Below are 20,964 nucleotides of genomic sequence, written 5' to 3'. Positions count from 1 at the left end.
AGAAGGTAGTTTGGCTTATAACTCAGCCACACAATGTCTGATCTGTCTGTAACTTCACATGGTTGATAAGATTCCTGCATTTAAGGCCAATCATGAGTCACAGTTATAGCGCCACCTGCTGACAGAAGGAAGTTTGGCATAAATCTTTGATTTTCTCAGGTTTTTTATATATATCGGCCTAAATTATTATTGTTCGCTGTTTTCTGTCATACTGAGGCCACCGGGCGGCGGTGAGCCCGGGTGCGAGGTCCCTATCATCGCTGCTTGCAGCTTTAATTAGGGACCGAGCACCGAAACGGTGCGTAGGCCCTATTGGAATTGCTCCGTTTATTAGGGACCGAGCACCGAAACGGTGCGTAGGCCCTATTGGAATTGCTCCGTTTTTTATTATTATTATTATTATTATTCCGCCCCCTATCGGGGCACTTTTGAGGGTCTAAACATGCCCGAAAACTCATGAAAATTTGCACACACACCAAACGCGGTGTAAATAGCAGGTTGATATGGGTGTCGGAAGTGGGCGTGGCAAAATGGCTCGACAGCGCCACCTAGAAAAATTAAACGGATAAGCCCCCGATACACGAATCACGCACATGCACGAAAATTGGCACACACCTCAAACATGCCAAACCATACGAAAAAGTCTCTTGGAGCCATATCTCAAACCCAACAGGAAGTCGGATATTTTTAACTTCCTGCGGCGAAAAAGTGGCATTTTTGCCATTTCCAGGCGTTGTATTTTAACGAACTCCTCCTAGGGATTTTATCCGATCAACACCAAAATTAGGTTTTGTCATCTAAAGGCCTTGGCGATGTTAAATTGCGAAGCTTTAGAGTTTTCGCCGATGGGCGTGTCCGTGGCGGCCTCGCAAACTTTTACGATTTGCCACAAAACAGGAAGTCGATATAACTCAGGCATGCATTATCCGATCTGCCTCAAAAGTCACACGCTTCATAAGAGTCCTGACCTGAACACGTTTACATGCCGATATCCAGATATAGTTATAGCGCCACCTGCTGGCCACAGGAAATGACATGATTTACGGAGTAACAAACTCCTCCCACAAATTTTTTCGTATCAGCACCAAATTTGTTTGGTGTTATCTGAAAGCTCTACCAATGATATATTGTGAAGATCTAGAGTTTTCGCAGAGGGGCGTGTCCGTGGCGGTATGACAAACCTCAACGCTTCGCCATGGAACAGGAAGTCCTTATAACTCAACCACACAATGTCCGATCTGCCTGAAACTTTACATGGTTGATAAACGTCCTCTCATGAACACATCCTCATAACAATATTGAAGTGGGCGTGGCAAAATGACTCCACAGCGCCACCTATAAAAATTAAACGGACGAGCCCCCGATCTACGAATCACGCACATGCACGAAAATTGGCACACACGTTAAACATACCAAAACATACGAAAAAGTCTCTTGGAGTCATATCTCAAACCCAACAGGAAGTCAGATATTATTAACTTCCTGCGGCGAAAAAGTGGAGTTTTTGCCATTTTTAGGCGTTGTATTTTAACGAACTCCTCCTAGGGATTTTATCCGATCGACACCAAAATTGGGTTTTGTCATCTAAAGGCCTTGGCGATGTTAAATTGCGAAGCTTTAGAGTTTTCGTCGATGGGCGTGTCCGTGGCGGCCTCACAAACTTTGATGATTCGCCACAAAACCGGAAGTCATTATAACTCAGGCATGCATTATCAGATCTGCCACGAAATTCACACCTCTGATAACATTCCTGACCTGAACACGTTTACATGCAGATATCCAGATACAGTTAAAGCGCCACCTGCTGGCCACAGGAAATGACATGTTTTACACTGTAATAAACTCCTTCTACAAACTTTATCGTATCAGCACCAAATTTGAGGGGTGTCATTTCAAAGCTCTAGCGATGATATATTGTGAAGATCTAGAGTTTTCGGAGAAAGGCGTGTCCATGGCGGCATGACAAACCTCAACGCTTCGCCATGGAACAGGAAGTCGTTATAACTCAACCACACAATGTCTCACCAGCCTGAAACTTCACATGGTTGATAAAAGTCCTCTCCTGAACACATCCACATAACAATATTGAGTCAGTCATAGCGCCACCAGCTGGCAGAAGTTAGTTTGGCTCATAACTCAGCCACACAATGTCTGATCTGCCTGAAACTTCACATGGTTGATTAAAATCCTCTCCTGAACACATCTACATGCCAATGTTGAGTCACAGTCATAGCGCCACCTACTGGCAACAAGAAATTACTTATAACTCAGCCAAACAATATCCGATCTGCCTGAAAATTCACATGGTTGATAAGATTCCTCTCCTGAACAGATCTACATGCCAATATTGAGTCTGTCATAGCGCCACCTGCTGGCAAAAGGTAGTTTGGCTTATAACTCAGCCACACAATGCCTGATCTGTCTGAAACTTCACATGGTTGATAAGATTCCTGCATTGAAGGCATCTACATACCAATATTGAGTCACAGTCATAGCGCCACCCGCTGACAGGAGGAAGTTTGGCATAAATCTGTGATTTTCTCAGGTTTTTTATATATATCGGCTTAAATTATTATTGTTCGCTGTTTTCTGTCATACTGTGGCCACCGGGCGGTGGTGAGCCCGGGTGCGAGGTCCCTATCATCGCTGCTTGCAGCTTTAATTATTATTCTTCTTCTTCTTCTTCTTCCGCGGAATGAATCGCGGTTTTGAGGGGCTAAACATGCCCGAAAACTCACGCAACTTTGCACACGCCTCAGAAGTGGCGAAAATTTACGTTTGTTATGGGCTTCGGAAGTGGGCGTGGCAAAATGACTCGACAGCGCCACCTAGAAAAATTAAACGGACGAGCCCCCGATCCACGAATCACGCACATGCACGAAAATTGGCACACACCTCAAACACACCAAAACATACAAAAAAGTCTCTTGGAGCCATATCTCAAACCCAACAGGAAGTCGGATATTTTTAACTTCCTGCGGCGAAAAAGTGGCGTTTTTGCCATTTCCAGGCGTTGTATTTTAACGAACTCCTCCTAGGGATTTTATTCGATCGACACCAAAATTGGGTTTTGTCATCTAAAGGCCTTGGCGATGTTAAATTGCGAAGCTTTAGAGTTTTCATCGATGGGCGTGTCCGTGGCGGCCTCGCAAACTTTGACGATTCGCCACAAAAGAGGAAGTCGTTATAACACAGGCATGCATTATCTGATCTGCCTCAAAATTCATACGCTTGATAAGCGTCCTGACCTGAACAAGTTTACATGCCGATATCCAGATACAGTTACAGCGCCACCTGCTGGCCACAGGAAATGACATGATTTACGGAATTATAAACTCCTCCCACAAATTTTATCGTATCAACACCAAAATTGAGTGGTGTTATCTGAAAGCTCTAGCGATGATATATTGTGAAGATCTAGAGTTTTCGGAGAGGGGCGTGTCCATGGCGGTATGACAAACCTCAACGCTTCGCCATGGAACAGGAAGTCCTTATAACACAACCACACAATGTCCGATCTGCCTGAAACTTCACATGGTTGATAAACGTCATCTCTTGAACACATCCACATAACAATATTGAAGTGGGCGTGGCAAAATGACTCGACAGCGCCACCTAGAAAAATTAAACGGACGAGCCCCCGATCCACGAATCACACACATGCACGAAAATTGGCACACACCTCAAACACGCCAAAACATACGAAAAAGTCTCTTGGAGCCATATCTCAAACCCAACAGGAAGTCGGATATTTTTGACTTCCTGCGGCGAAAAAGTGCTGTTTTTGCCATTTCCAGGCGTTGTATTTTAACGAACTCCTCCTAGGGATTTTATCCGATCGACACCAAAATTGGTTTTTGTCATCTAAAGGCCGTGGCGATGTTAAATTGCGAAGCTTTAGAGTTTTCGTCGATGGGCGTGTCCGTGGCGGCCTTGCAAACTTTGACGATTCGCCACAAAACAGGAAGTCGTTATAACTCAGACATGCATTATCCGATCTGCCTCAAAATTCACACGTTTGATAAGAGTCCTGACCTGAACACGTTTACATGCCAATATCCAGATACAGAAATAGCGCCACCTACTGGCCACAGGAAATGACATGTTTTACACTGTAACAAACTCCTCCCACAAATTTTATGGTATCAGCACCAAATTTGAGTGGTGTCATCTGAAAGCTCTATCGGTGATATTTTGTAAAGATCTAGAGTTTTGCAGAGGGGCGTGTCCGTGGCGGCATGACAAACCTCAACGCTTCGCCAAGGAACGGGAAGTCCTCATAACTCAACCACACAAAGTCTGATCAGCCTGAAACTTCATATGGTTGATATACGTCATCTCTTGAACACATCCACATAACAATATTGAAGTGGGCGTGGCAAAATGACTCGACAGCGCCACCTAGAAAAATATAACGGACGAGCCCATGATCTACGAATCACGCACATGCGTGAAAATTGGCACACACCTCAAACACGCCAAAACATACGAAAAAGTCTCTTGGAGCCATATCTCAAACCCAACAGGAAGTCGGATATTTTTAACTTCCTGCTGCAAATAAGTGGCATTTTTGCCATTTCCTGGCGTTGTATCTTAACGAACTCCTCCTAGGGATTTTATCCTATCGACACCAAAATTGGGTTTTGTCATCTAAAGGCCTTGGCGATGTTAAATTGCGGAGCTTTATAGTTTTTGTCGATGGGCGTGTCCATGGCGGCCCCGCAAACTTTGACGATTCGCCACAAAACCGGAAGTCATTATAACTTAGGCATGCATTATCAGATCTGCCTCAAAATTCACGTTTAATAAGAGTCCAGACCAGAACATGTTTACATGCCAATATCCAGATACAGTTATAGCGCAACCTGCTGGCCACAGGAAATGTCATGATTTACAGAGTAATAAACTCCTCCCACAATTTTTTTCATATCAGCACCAAATTTGGTTGGTTGTTATCTGAAAGCTTAAGTGATGATATATTGTCAAGATCTAGAGTTTTTGCAGAGGGGCGTGTCCGTGGCGGCATGACAAACCTCAACACTTCGCCGTGGAACAGGAAGTCCTTATAACTCAACCACACAAAGTCAGATCAGCCTGAAACTTCACATGGCTCATAAAAGTCCTCTTCTGAACACATCCCCAAAACAGTAATGAGTCAGTCATAACGCCACCTGCTGGCAGAAGGTAGATAGGCTTATAACTCAGCCAAACAACATCCGATCTGCCTGAAACTTCACATGGTTGATTAAATTCCATTACTGAAGGCATCTACATGCCAATCTTAAGTCACAGTTATAGCGCCACCTGCTGGCAGATGGTAGTTTGCATTATAACTCAACCACACAAAGTCCGATCTGCCTGAAAGTTCACATGGTTGATAAAAGTCCTCTCCTGAACACATCTACATATCAACATTGAGTCTGTCGTAGCGCCACCTGCTGACAAAAGGCAGTTTGGCTTATAACTCAGCTAAACAATGTTCGATCTGCCTGAAACTTCACATGGTTGATTAAATTCCTCTCCTGAAGAAATCTACATTGCAATATTGAGTCACGGTCATAGCGCCACCTGCTGACAGAAGGAAGTTTGGCATAAATCTGTGATTTTCTCAGGTTTTTTATATATGTCGGCTTAAGATATTATTGTTCACTGTTTTCTGTCATCCTGAGGCTACCGGGTGGCGGTGAGCCCGGGTGCGAGGTCCCTATCATCGCTGCTTGCAGCTTTAATTATTATTATTATTATTATTATTATTATTCTTCTCTCCAATGAATCGCGATTTAGAGGGGCTAAACATGCCCGAAAACTCACGCAACTTTGCACACACCTCAGAAGTGGCGAAAATTTACGTTTGTTATGGGCTTCGGAAGTGGGCGTGGCAAAATGACTCGACAGCGCCACCTAGAAAAATGAAATGGACGAGCCCCCGATCCACGAATCACGCACATGCACGAAAATTGGCACACACCTCAAACATGCCAAAACAGACGAAAAAGTCTCTTGGAGCCATATCTCAAACCCAACAGGAAGTCGGATATTTTTGACTTCCTGTAGTGAAAAAGTGGCGTTTTTGCCATTTCCAGGCGTTGTATTTTAACGAACTCCTCCTAGGGATTTTATCCGATCGACACCAGAATTGGGTTTTGTCATCTAAAGGCCTTGGCGATGTTAAATTGCGAAGCTTTAGAGTTTTCGTCGATGGGCGTGTCCGTGGCGGCCTCGCAAACTTTGACGATTCGCCACAAAACAGGAAGTCATTATAACTCAGACATGCATTATCCGATCTGCCTCAAAATTCACACGTTTGATAAGAGTCCTGACCTGAACACGTTTACATGCCAATATCCAGATACAGTTATAGCGCCACCAACTGGCCACAGGAAATTACATGTTTTACAAAGTAACAAACTCCTCCCACAAATTTTATCGTATCAGCACCAAAATTGGGTAGTGTTATCTGAAAGCTCTAGCGATGTTATATTGTGAAGATCTAGAGTTTTTGCAGAGGGGCGTGTCCGTGGCGGCATGACAAACCTCAACGCTTCGCCATGGAACAGGAAGGCTTTATAACTCAACCACACAATGTCCGATCTGCCTGAAACTTCACATGGTTGATAAAAGTCCTCTTCTGAACACATCTACATAACAATATTGAAGTGGGCGTGGCAAATAGACTCGACAGCGCCACCTACAAAAATTAATCGGACGAGCCCCTGATGTACGAATCACTCACATGCACGAAAATTGGCAAACACCTCAAACATGCCGAAACATACGAAAAAGTCTCTTGGTGCCATATCTCAAACTCAACAGGAAGTCGGATATTTTTAACTTCCTGCTGAAAAAAAGAGGCATTTTTGCCATTTCCAGGTGTTGTATTTTAACGAACTCCTCCTAGGGATTTTATCCGATCAACACCAAAATTGGGTTTTGTCATTTAAAGGCCTTGGTGATGTTAAATTGCGAAGATTTAGAGTTTTCGCTGAGGGGTGTGTCCGTAGTGGCATGACAAACCTCAACGCTTCGCCATTGACCAGGAAGTCCTTATAACTCAACCACACAATGTCCGATCTGCCTGAAACTTCACATGGTTGAATAAATTCCTCTCCGGAACACAACTAGATGCCAATATTGAGTCACAGTCATAGCGCCACCTGCTGACAGAAGGAATTTTGGCTTATAACTCAGCCACACAATGTCTTATCTGCATGAAACTACACATGGTTGAATAAATTCCTCTTCTGAAGACATTTAAATGTCAATATTGATTGACAGTCATAGTGCCACCTGCTGGCAACCAGAAGTTTGGCTTATAACTAAGTTAAACAATATTCGATCTGCCTGAAAATTTACACGGTTGATAAGATTCCTTTATTGAAGGCATCTACATGCCAATCTTGACTCACAGTCTTAGCGCAATCTGCTGACAGGAGTAAGTTTGGCATAAATCTGTGATTTTCTCAGGTTTTTTATATATATATCGGCTTAAATTATTTTTGTTCGCTGTTCTCCATCATCCTGAGGCCACCGGGCGGCGGTGAGCCCGGGTGCGAGGTCCCTATCATCGCTGCTTGCAGCTTTAATTAGGGACCGAGCACCGAAACGGTGCGTAGGCCCTATTGGAATTGCTCCGTTTTTTATTATTATTATTATTATTATTATTATTCCGCCCCCTATCGGGGCACTTTTGAGGGTCTAAACATGCCCGAAAACTCATGAAAATTTGCACACACACCAAACGCGGTGTAAATAGCAGGTTGATATGGGTCTCGGAAGTGGGCGTGGCAAAATGACTCGACAGCGCCACCTAGAAAAATTAAACGGACGAGCCCCCGATACATGAATCACGCACATGCACGAAAATTGGCACACACCTCAAACATGCCAAACCATACGAAAAAGTCTCTTGGAGCCATATCTCAAACCCAACAGGAAGTCGGATATTTTTAACTTCCTGCGGCGAAAAAGTGGCGTTTTTGCCATTTCCAGGCGTTGTATTTTAACGAACTCCTCCTAGGGATTTTATCCGATCAACACCAAAATTGGGTTTTGTCATCTAAAGGCCTTGGCGATGTTAAATTGCGAAGCTTTAGAGTTTTCGTCGATGGGCGTGTCCGTGGCGCCCTCGCAAACTTTGATGATTCGCCACAAAACAGGAAGTCGTTATAACTCAGGCATGCATTATCCGATCTGCCTCAAAATTCACACGCTTGATAAGAGTCCAGACCAGAACACGTTTACATGCCGATATCCAGATACAGTTACAGCGCCACCTGCTGGCCACAGGAAATGACATGATTTACGGAGTAATAAACTCCTCCCACAAATTTTTTCGTATCACCACCAAATTTGGGTGGTGTTATCTAAAAGCTCTAGCGATGATATATTGTGAAGATCTAGAGTTTTCGGAGAGGGGCGTGTCCGTGGCGGCATGACAAACCTCAACGCTTCGCCATGGAACAGGAAGTCCTTTTAACTCAACCACACAATGTCCGATCTGCCTGAAACTTCACATGGTTGATAAACGTCATCTATTGAATACATCCACATAACAATATTGAAGTGGGCGTGGCAAAATGACTCGACAGCGCCACCTAGAAAAATTAAACGGACGAGCCCCCAAGCTACGAATCACGCACATGCACGAAAATTGGCACACTCCTTAAACATGCCAAAACATACGAAAAAGTCTCTTGAAGCCATATCTCAAACCTAACAGGAAGTCAGATATTATTAACTTCCTGCGGCGAAAAAGTGGCATTTTTGCCATTTCCAGGTGTTGTATTTTAACGAACTCCTCCTAGGGATTTTATCTGATCGACACTAAAATTGGTTTTTATCATCTAAACGCCTTGGCGATGTTAAATTGCGAAGCTTTAGAGTTTTTGTCGATGGGCGTGTCCGTGGCGACCTCGCAAACTTTGATGATTCGCCACAAAACAGGAAGTCGTTATAACTCAGGCATGCATTATCAGATCTGCCTCAAAATTCACACATTTAATATCAGTCCTTACCTGAACAGGTTTACGTGCCGATATCCAGTTACATTTATAGCGCCACCTGCTGGCCACAGGAAATGACATGTTTGACACTATAACAAACTCCTACCACAAACTTTCCCGTATCAGCACCAAAATAGAGTGGTGTCATCTGAAAGCTCTAGCGATGACATATTGTAAAGATCTAGAGTTTTTGCAGAGGGGCGTGTCTGTGGTGGCATGACAAACCTCAACGCTTCGCTATGGAACAGGAAGTCCTTATAACTCTACCACACAATGTCCGATCTGCCTGAAACTTCACATGATTGATAAAAGTCCTCTCCTGAACACATCTACATAATAAATCTACATAATAATATTGAGTCTTTCATAGCGCCATCTGCTGGCAGAAGGTAGTTTGGCTTGTAACTCGGCCACACAATGTCCGATCTGCCTGAAACTTCACATGGTTGATGAAAGTCCTCCCCTGAGCACATCTACATAATAAATCTACATAATAATATTGAGTCTTTCATAGCGCCATCTGCTGGCAGAAGGTAGTTTGGCTTGTAACTCGGCCACACAATGTCCGATCTGTCTAAAATGTCACATGGTTGATGAAAGTCCTCCCCTGAGCACATCTACATAATAAATTTACATAATAATATTGAGTCATAGTCATAGCGCCACCTGCTGGCAGAAGGTAGTTTGGCTTGTAACTCGGCCACACAATGTCCGATCTGTCTAAAATGTCACATGGTTGATGAAAGTCCTCTCCTGAGCACATCTACATAATAATATTGAGTTTTTAATAGCGCCACCTGCTGGCAGAATGTAGTTTGTCTTATAACACAATCTTCACACAATCTCTAAACTGCCTGAAACTTCACATGTTTGATAAAAGTCCACTCCTGAACACATCCCCATAACAATATTGAGTCAGTCATAACGCCACCTGCTGGCAAAAGGTAGTTTGCCTTATAACTCAGCCACAAAATGTCCCATGTGCCTGAAACTTCACATGTTTGATTAAATTCCTCTCCTGAAGACATCTACATGCCAATCTTGAGTCACAGGTATAACTCCACCTGCTTACAGGAGGAAGTTTGGCATAAATCTGTATTTTTCTTAGGTTTTTTTTATATATATATCGGCTTATATTATTATTGTTTGCTGTTCTCTGTCATCGTAAGGTCACCGGGCGGCGGTGAGCCCGGGTGCGAGGTCCCTATCATCGCTGCTTGCAGCTTTAATTAGGGACCGAGCACCGAAACGGTGCGTAGGCCCTATTGGAATTGCTCCGTTTTTTATTATTATTATTATTATTATTATTATTCCGCCCCCTATCGGGGCACTTTTGAGGGTCTAAACATGCCCGAAAACTCATGAAAATTTGCACACACACCAAACGTGGTGTAAATAGCAGGTTGATATGGGTCTCGGAAGTGGGCGTGGCAAAATGACTCGACAGCGCCACCTAGAAAAATTAAACGGACGAGCCCCCGATACACGAATCACGCACATGCACGAAAATTGGCACACACCTCAAACATGCCAAATTATACGAAAAAGTCTCTTGGAGCCATATCTCAAACCCAACAGGAAGTCGGATATTTTTGACTTCCTGCGGCGAAAAAGTGGCGTTTTTGCCATTTCCAGGCGTTGTATTTTAACGAACTCCTCCTAGGGATTTTATCCGATCGACACCAAAATTGGGTTTTGTCATCTAAAGGCCTTGGCGATGTTAAATTGCGAAGCTTTAGAGTTTTCGTCAATGGGCGTGTCCGTGGCGGCCTCGCAAAGTTTGACGATTCGCCACAAAACAGGAAGTCGTTATAACTCAGGCATGCATTAGCCGATCTGCCTCAAAATTCACACGTTTAATAACAGTCCTGACCTGAACACGTTTACATGCCAATATCTAGATACAGTTATAGCGCCACCTGCTGGCCACAGGAAATGACATGTTTTACAGAGTAACAAACTCCTCCCACAAATTTTATCGTATCAGCACCAAAATTGGGTAGTGTTATCTGAAAGCTCTAGCGATGATATATTGTAAAGATCTAGAGTTTTCGGAAAGGGGCGTGTCCGTGGCGGCATGACAAACCTCAATGCTTCGCCATGGAACAGGAAGTCCTTATAACTCAACCACACAATGTCCGATCTGCCTGAAACTTCACATGGTTGATAAACGTCATCTCTTGAACACATCCACATAACAATATTGAAGTGGGCGTGACAAAATGACTCTACAGCGCCACCTAGAAAAATTAAACGGACGAGCCCCCGAGCTACGAATCACGCACATGCACGACAATTGGCACACACCTCAAACATGCCAAAACATACGAAAAAGTCTCTTGGAGCCATATCTCAAACCCAACAGAAAGTCAGATATTATTAACTTCCTGCGGCGAAAAAGTGGCATTTTTGCCATTTCCAGGCGTTGTATTTTAACGAACTCCTCCTAGGGATTTTATCCGATCGACACCAAAATTGGGTTTTGTCATCTAAAGGCCTTGGCGATGTTAAATTGCGAAGCTTTAGAGTTTTCGGCGATGGGCGTGTCCGTGGCGGCCTCGCAAACTTTGACGATTCGCCACAAAACCGGAAGTCATTATAACTTAGGCATGCATTATCCGATCTGCCTCAAAATTCACACGTTTAATAAGAGTCCAGACCAGAACACGTTTACATGCCAATATCCAGATACAGTTATAGCGCCACCTGCTGGCCACAGGAAATGTCATGATTTACAGAGTAATAAACTCCTCCCACAAATTTTTTCGTATCAGCACCAAATTTGGTGGGTTGTAATCTGAAAGCTTAAGTGATGATATATTGTGAAGATCTAGAGTTTTTGCAGAGGAGCGTGTCCGTGGGGGCATGACAAACCTCAACGCTTCGCCATGGAACAGGAAGTCCTCATAACTCAACCACACAATGTCCGATCAGCCTGAAACTTCACATGGCTCATAAAAGTCCTCTTCTGAACACATCCCCAAAACAGTAATGAGTCAGTCATAACGCCACCTGCTGGCAGAAGGTAGATAGGCTTATAACTCAGCCAAACAACATCCGATCTGCCTGAAACTTCACATGGTTGATTAAATTCCATTACTGAAGGCATCTACATGCCAATCTTAAGTCACAGTTATAGCGCCACCTGCTGGCAGATGGTAGTTTGCATTATAACTCAACCACACAAAGTCCGATCTGCCTGAAAGTTCACATGGTTGATAAAAGTCCTCTCCTGAACACATCTACATAACAACATTGAGTCTGTCGTAGCGCCACCTGCTGACAAAAGGCAGTTTGGCTTATAACTCAGCTAAACAATGTTCGATCTGCCTGAAACTTCACATGGTTGATAAGATTCCTCTCCTGGTGACATCTACATGCCAATCTTGAGTCATAGTCATAGCGCCACCTGCTGAGAGGAGGAGGTTTGGCATAAATCTGTGATTTTCTCAGATTTTTTTAATATATCGGCTTAAATTATTACTGTTCGCTGTTCTCTGTCATCCTGAGGCCACCGAGCGGCGGTGAGCCCGGGTGCGAGGTCCCTATCATCGCTGCTTGCAGCTTTAATTATTATTATTATTCTTTTCCGGAATGAATCGCGATTTTAAGGGGCTAAACATGCCCGAAAACTCACGAAACTTTGCACACGCCTCAGAAGTGGCGAAAATTTACGTTTATTATGGGTCTCGGAAGTGGGCGTGGCAAAATGACTCGACAGCGCCACCTAGAAAACTTAAACGGACGAGCCCCCGATCCACGAATCACGCACATGCACGAAAATTGGCACACACCTCAAACATGCCAAAACATACGAAAAAGTCTCTTGGAGCCATATGTCAAACCCAACAGGAAGTCGGATATTTTTAACTTCCTGCGGCGAAAAAGTGGCATTTTTGCCATTTTCAGGCGTTGTATTTTAACGAACTCCTCCTAGGGATTTTATCCGATCGACACCAAAATTGGGTTTTATCATCTAAAGGCATGGGCAATGTTAAATTGCGAAGCTTTAGAGTTTTCGTCGATGGGCGTGTCTGTGGCGGCCTCGCAAACTTTGACAATTCGCCACAAAACAGGAAGTCGTTATAACTCAGGCATGCATTATCCGATCTGCCTCAAAATTCACACGCTTGATAAGAGTCCTGACCTGAACACGTTTACATGCCAATATCCAGATACAGTTATAGCGCCACCTGCTGGCCACAGGAAATGACATGATTTTAAAGAGTCACAAACTCCTCCCACAAATTTTATCATATCAGCACCAAAATTTGGTGGTGTTATCTGAAAGCTCTAGCGATGTTATATTGTGAAGATCTAGAGTTTTCGGAGAATGGCCTGTCCGTGGCGGCATGACAAACCTCAACGCTTCGCCATGGAACAGGAAGTCCTTATAACTCAACCACACAAAGTCCGATCTGCCTGAAACTTCACATAGTTGATACAAGTCCTCTCCTGAACACATCCCCATAACAATATTGAAGTGGGCATGGCAAAATGACTCTACAGCGCCACCTATAAAAATTAAACGGAAGAGCCCCTGATCTACGAATCACGCACATGCACGAAAACTGGCACACACCTCAAACACGTCAAAACATACAAAAAAGTCTCTTGGAGCCATAACTCAAACCCAACAGGAAGTCGGATATTTTTAACTTCCTGCGGCAAATAAGTGGTATTTTTGCCATTTCCAGGCGTTGTATCTTAACGAACTCCTCCAAGGCATTTTATCCGATCGACACCAAAATTGGGTTTTGTCATCTAAAGGCCTTGGCGATGTTAAATTGCGAAGCTTTAGAGGTTTTGTCGATGGGCGTGTCTGTGGCGGCCTCGCAAACTTTGATTCGCCACAAAACCGGAAGTCATTATATCTCAGGCATGCATTATCCGATCTGCCTCAAAATTCACATGTTTAATATAAGTCCAGACCAGAACATGCCAAAATCCAGTTGCAGTTATAGCGCCACCTGCTGGCCACAGGAAATGTCATGATTTACAGAGTAATAAACTCATCCCACAAATTTTTTCGTGTCAGCACCAAATTTGGTTGGTTGTTATCTGAAAGCTTTAGCGATGATATATTGTGAAGATCTAGAGTTTTCGCAGAGGGGCGTGTTTGTGGTGGCATGACAAACCTCAACGCTTCGCCATGAAACATGAAGTCCTTAAAACTTAACCACACAAATTCCGATCAGCCTGAAACTTCACATGGTTAATTAAATTCCTCTCCTGAATACATATAAAAATTAAACGGACGAGCCCCCGATCTACAAATCACGCACATGCACAAAAATTGGCACACACCTCAAACATGCCAAAACATATGAAAAAGTCTCTTGGAGCCATATCTCAAACTCAACAGGAAGTCGGATATTTTTAACTTCCTGCGGCTAAAAAGTGGCTCTTTTGCCATTTCTAGGCGTTGTATTTTAACTAACTCCTCCTAGGGATTTTATCTGATTGACACCAAAATTGGGTTTTGCCATCTTAAAGCCTTGGTGATGTTAAATTGCGAAGCTTTAGAGTTTTCATCGATGGCTGTGTCCGTGGCAGCCTCGCAAACGTTGATGATTCGCCACAAAACAGGAAGTCGTTATAACTCAGGCATGCATCATTCGATCTGCCTCAAAATTCACACATTTAATAACAGTCCTGACCTGAACAGGTTTACGTGCCGATATCCAGTTACAGTTATAGCGCCACCTGCTGGCTACAGGAAATGACATGTTTGACACTGTAACAAACTCCTTCCACAAACTTTCCCGTATCAGCACCAAATTGAGTGGTGTCATCTGAAAGCTCTAGCGATGATATATTGTGAAGATCTAGAGTTTTTGCAGAGGGGCGTGTCTGTGGTGGCATGACAAACCTCAACGCTTCGCCATGGAACAGGAAGTCCTTATAACTACACCACACAATGTCTGATCTGCCTAAAACTTCACATGATTGATTAAAGTCCTCTCCTGAACACATCTACATAACAATATTGAGTCAGTCATAGCGCCACCTGCTGGCAGAAGGTAGATTGGCTTATAACTCAACCACACAAACTCCGATCTGCCTGAAACATCACAAGGTTAATAAAAGTCACCCCCTGAACACATCTACATAACAACATTGAGTCTGTCTTAGCGCCACCTGCTGACAAAAGGCAGTTTGGCTCATAACTCAGCCAAACAATGTCCGATCTGCCTAAAACTTCACATGGTTGATAAGTTTCCTCTCCTGAAGACATCTACATGCCAATCATGAGTCACAGTTATAGCGCCACTTGCTGACAGGAGGAAGTTTGGCATAGATCTGTGATTTTCTCAGATATTTTTAATATATCGGCTTAAATTATTACTGTTCGCTGTTCTCTGTCATCCTGATGCCACCGGGCGGCGGTGAGCCCGGGTGCGAGGTCCCTATCATCGCTGCTTGCAGCTTTAATTAGAATTGAGGCTCTAACAGCTTGAGGAAAGAAACTGTTGTGTAGTTTACTGACTTTGATTTGAAAAATGCATATGAAAATCAGACTGTGTGTGTACTGTATACATCAGAGATATGCAAACTATGAACTAACCCTTGATTTGGCCTGCCATCCAACCTGAGAAGAGAGGGAGAAGGGGCAGATTGGGACTGTTTACAGACTTTGATTTCTAATTAAATGTAATATTTTGTTTGTTTGTTTTATTGCTAAGATCCAAAAGATAATGGAAATTAAATGTTCCAGGTAAATGAATTAGATTTTGTGATTGTATTTTTATTGCCATAAGTTACAATAAAGAAGTTTTTCTGCATTAATAATACAATTTAAAGTCATCTTTTCTATTCATTTTTAAATATTATGAAATAAATTAGCTATTGCAAATTTAATGTAGTATAGTTTGGAATATTTACCTTCGGCAATAAAGGGACTAAGCTGAAAAGAAAATGAAAGTATGAATATTTACTTTCGGCCCATGGCACTCAATGATACTTGGTTTTCGGCCCTTTATAGGAAAAAGGTTGGGCACCCCTATACATGATTGTAGCTCTATAGTCAACTCCAGGTCACATGTCAACTCTAATGTCTCATGCTGTCATTTTAACGTGATGGGTATTATTACATGAGGTCTTCATGACCTCAAGGGCGATTCATATTTCAAATAATTAAACATTTTGAAACAAACTTTATATATGAATTGATTATTTAAAAACAGTCAGCAAGTGTTCAATATGTAATTGCTACTACTTTTGTGCTCTGTGACAGGACGGGCTGATCATTGAAAACATGCATGATATTCCATACACCCTTGACGTGGGTCCAGAAGTGTGTGCATGTATGACAGCTGTGTGTACGGCAGTCAGAGGCCTTTATCCATCCTGGCCGCTCGGTGTACAGATTCTCTCAGCCGCAAACCACTCAGCTCTGGCCGTAGCTCTGGCCTCAGGTGGATGCCATTTCAAACCAAGGCATTCACCGACTTAATCAATTTAACAAATATTAACTTGCATCTGCCTTTGCACAGGGCTGGATTTTATTCGTGCAGAGGGGTTTGTTTTCTCACATGTTGCAGATGAAGGCCTGTTAAATGCCTGTGCGGGTGAGCTGCTGCGCTACCGCAAGCGCATTGGAGCAGAGCATGTTCAGATCTTTACTGACATCAAGAAGAAGCACAGGTATGATCAGATTCGAGTGCAGTACGTGCTGGCTGACCACAGAGAGTGATGTGGTTTCTGCTATTCTGTGTCACATGAGTGATATTTTCATAATGATCATTGCAGCGCTCATGCCCTGACTGCAGATGTGAGCATAGCTGAGACGGCTCAAGCTGCTGAGTTCTTCCTCTCTGATGGAGTCGTCGTCACAGGAAGTGCCACTGGAGCAAAGGCTGATCCACAGGAACTGAGGGGTGAGTCTCGTTTTATCTACTTTCAGAAAACACTTTACGGTAAGGTTCCTGTAGTTAATGTTATTGTATTTACCAACATGTAAGAACAATGCACAGTATGCTTATATTACAGCGTTTTACACTTATATTAGAACATTTATTCTTTTTTGCTGACACCCACTGACTTCTATTGTGTTTTCTTTCCTACTATGAATGTCAATGGGTCCCAGCAATCTGCATTTTTCAAAATATCCTCTTTTGTGTTCGACAGAATAAAGAAATGAATAAATGTTTAAAAGCAATTAATAATGCGTTTAAGCTGTAAATCTTGAACCATAATAAACCATGCTGTTTCACATTTATACTCTTTTAACTAAACAAAACCTTATTGAAAAGTGTGCCCATATTATTTAATCACTATGTGCTGTGTTTCTTATTTTTATTTTACTGTGTACATTTTTAATGCATCATTAAGTAAATGTTTTGTGATGTAATAATATCCAGTATCTTTAGTTAAACTATGTGTAGTACACAGTGGTGGAAAGACTACTAAAAAAATCATACTCAAGTAAAAGTACCATTACTTGCCTAAAAATGTAGTGCAAGTAGAGTAAAAGTATCTGTTGTAAATATTATTTAAAGTATGAGTAAAAAGACCTTTCAAAAGTACTCAAGTAGTGAGTATTACGCTTTTAAAAGCTGATGCATTTACATGTCATTTGTGCATGTGTGTGTAAACGTAATATTCTTTTTAATATTCACTAGTTATTGCCCAGCAGGCACACAGTGTCATAAGACGTTAATATTAGGTTATATTTAGGTTGTGATGTCAGATGACCAAAAATCAGTGTCTAGTTAGCGTCTAAGGACAACAATATTTTGATGTCCAATAATGACGTCAAATGACGTTGATATTTGGTCAATTTTAGGTTGTTCGAAAGTGACCAAAATCCAACGTCAAGCCAACATATTAAACCAACATCCCATTGACGTCAAATACTGACATTTATTCATCAGTTATGACAACCAAATTCCAACATCTGATAGATGTCATAGTGGTAACGTCCATACAACGTAAGCTGCAACATCATAAGATGTGATATTTGGTTGGTTTTAGGTTGGGCCTTGGACATTGACATTGACCTGACATTGAGTTCTGACGTCAACACGATTTTCATTTCCGAACAAAATACAGCATCCCCATGACGGTAGGGTACATTGTCAATCTAATGTCATGTTGACGTCTTGTGTCTGCTGGGTGTTTAAGGCCATTTTGGTCTTCAAACTGTAAACATACGTCATCTTCTCATCAGTGACAGTCTCTAAGTCAGTGCATATAAAGATTTTGGACATTATTTTATGGACACTTTTAGTACTTTTAAACAGTTGGCTGCATTTATAAAGCGCCCATGTCTTGAGGTAGTTCATTATGATTCAATTTACCTACTATGTGTTATTTGATTGGACAGGAATCACAGGACAGATTTTTCTAATCCCCATATGCAAGAAAAGATAGTAGTGACTGTGACTGGTTGAAGGAAAGTAGTGGAGTAAAAGTACCAATACTGCACTAAAAATGTACTCAAGGGAAAGTAAAAGTACACATTTTTAAAACCACTTAGTTTATTACAATTTCTTAGAAAAACTACTCAAAGTAATTTGAGTATTTGTAATTAGTTACTTTACACAACTAATAGTACAGTATATTTCAATCTTGGAATCTGTAATATTTTTGAATGTTAGTCCATGTGCTGTGTGTATGTTTGGGCAAAGAAAAAAGATGGACAAAGATGCAAGTCCACCCCAAAGAGAAAATATTTTTAAGACCTACAAGAAATGGCACATTTGGACAACAAGCATTATTTACTGGGAATATTGATGTCAGAATGCAGTATAAATCCTGCCTATGGAAATTGAATGGTTGGGTATTTGGGAGGAGCAAAACTTGCACGATTCTTCCCATTCTTCTTGCACGATGGTGTCCAGGTAACTACTTGATGCTGCTGGAAGAAAATGTTTTCTGAATTGCACATTTTAAAACACCCCAAAGTGTCTCAATAATATTTAGGTCTGGTGACTGTGCAGACTATATGAGACGTTCATCAAACCACTCTGTCACCAGTCTTATTGTGTGCATTAGTGCAGTGGTTCCCAACCTTTTTTAATTTTTGAACCATTGGGTGTACATGGTCCTCCAGAATCGTTCAGTAGTCTCTGACAGTGAGGTGCCCGTCTAACACAAGTATTGGGCCTAGGGAATCCCATGATATGGCAGCCCAAACCATCACAGACCACCCCCATGCTTCACTCTGGGCATGCAACACTCTGGGTTGTATGCTTCTTTGGGGCTTCTCTACACCATAACTGAATTTGATGTGCACGTTTAATTCTGCAGTGAGTTGGGCAGCTGTGGTTTTATGTTTTTTGGATACAATCGGCTTTAGCACCCAGACATCTCTTTCAGACAGCTTCCTCTTGCATCCACAGTTACTCCTGTTGAATGTGTTTCGTCCTTCTTGGTTGTATGTTGACGTTATCCTGGATACCATGGCTCTTGATACAAGACAAAGACTTACTATTTTAGTCACAGATGCGCCAGCGGGGCAAACACTAACAATTGGCCCTCTTTTGAACTCTGATATGTAACTCTTAATGTATGTATTGCAATATTTTAAGCAAAATTACTCCACTGATTAAACCTTCACATTCTGCTCTTACTAGTGGAATGTGCCACCAGGGTGGTCATATTTAGCCATGAAACCTCTAACACTAAATTGTCCAGTGTTTCAGTTTCATTGTCCAAGTATGTCAAAGCTGATTTTTTTTTACATAATTTCTCCAGGCTTAAGCGACACAGGATCCTTCTGAAAGGTTTCTTACATGCTATATTAGTAATACTTTATTAGATCTTTTATGATGACTTCTTATGTAACTATTATAATACTTACTGTTAAAAAGCTTTTGTATAATTGAATGCGTCCTTGCTAAATGAGTATTTGCACAAGACCTTTTAATTTTTAGTAAGCCAGCCCAAGCGCTTCCTGTGAACTGTCATGCCACTACAAAATCACAGTGTTTAAGATCTGGTTTCTTTAAAAGCTAATGATCTTCACTGCCTGACTGATATACGATATAAAGTAGGTATCAGACCAGACAAGAAGCACTGTATTAAACTTTATTGCTCTGCGCCTTGTCTTTAAAATGTGGAAATCTATTTTGTCCCAGTATTTTTAATGGAGTTTCTGCGTTCTAGCCTGCTCCTCCTGATGGCTCTTGCATTAAATGGTCTTTCATCTTGTTTTATGCCTGAACAACGAAATGAATGCTTTCACCGGAAGTTTAACGGTGGCTGAAAAACAATAGCTGTAGTTAAAGTTTGCTGCATAATATATATATTTTTTTAAATTTGACAAATTTTCCATGTTTTAAGAAATTTACATTAATGTTTTAGTGGTTTAATTTAATTATCTTATAATTTTAGAAAACAAATCGTTTGTAATATTATAATTGTCTTAATTATCTGTTACTTTTGAGAAATCCTCTGCTTCCTTGTTGAATCAGAAGTACAGTTGAACAGTTGATCTGCTACAGTACAAACCAGTCTATCTTCATATTTCATCCTCACATTTGTCAGTAGCTTCCTAACAACTCACAAAATGAAATCAAACAAGTCAGATTGCTGAAAGCACAAGTACAGTTGTAAACATCACTTCATGGTTTATGAAGCAGGAAGTTAACTGAATAAATGTAGCCTGCAAAAAAACAGTCCATTTTGAATGATGTTTGGCCTCATGCACAAACATTTAGAGCCTGGTAAAACTTCTCATAACATTTAAAAGGAAAATTATTTTACTTTAAATGATATTTACCTACATCTGTATTTTAACTGAATGATAGATGAAATCTATCTATCTATCTATCTATCTATCTATCTATCTATCTATCTATCTATCTATCTATCTATCTATCTATCTATCTATCTGTCTGTCTGTCTGTCTGTCTGTCTGTCCGTCCGTCCGTCCGTCCGTCCGTCCGTCCGTCCGTCCGTCCGTCCGTCCTTCTGAAAACATCTAGGTACCCCGATTCACTATGGGAGTGCTGCG

The 20,964-nt window shown here is 41.8% G+C and overlaps 1 protein-coding gene and 1 long non-coding RNA gene across 3 annotated transcripts in view; both read left to right on the top strand.

Moving 5' to 3' along the window:
- Positions 1–20,964, top strand: part of zgc:162297 — a 102,497-nt gene that overhangs the window by 78,775 nt on the left and 2,758 nt on the right. Inside the window, exons 3-6 of one of the 2 annotated variants that reach the window (XM_068222307.2) lie at positions 16,240–16,420; positions 16,499–16,649; positions 16,755–16,882; positions 17,979–18,069. In XM_068222307.2, the coding sequence (XP_068078408.1) occupies positions 16,240–16,420; positions 16,499–16,649; positions 16,755–16,882; positions 17,979–18,067 (549 nt within the window). In that variant the 3' untranslated portion in view covers positions 18,068–18,069. 2 annotated transcript variants of the gene reach the window in all.
- On the top strand, positions 166–7,802 carry LOC141375115 (uncharacterized). Its single transcript, XR_012382627.1, has 3 exons — positions 166–325; positions 2,657–5,700; positions 7,555–7,802. It is a non-coding gene; the product is annotated as an uncharacterized lncRNA (long non-coding RNA).

This window comes from Danio rerio, chromosome 7, assembly GCF_049306965.1.
Source record: "Danio rerio strain Tuebingen ecotype United States chromosome 7, GRCz12tu, whole genome shotgun sequence".
NCBI classification, from domain to species: Eukaryota; Metazoa; Chordata; class Actinopteri; order Cypriniformes; family Danionidae; genus Danio; species Danio rerio.
Note: the sequence above shows the minus strand (reverse complement) of the source record. Positions and strands in the feature narration are given on the sequence as shown.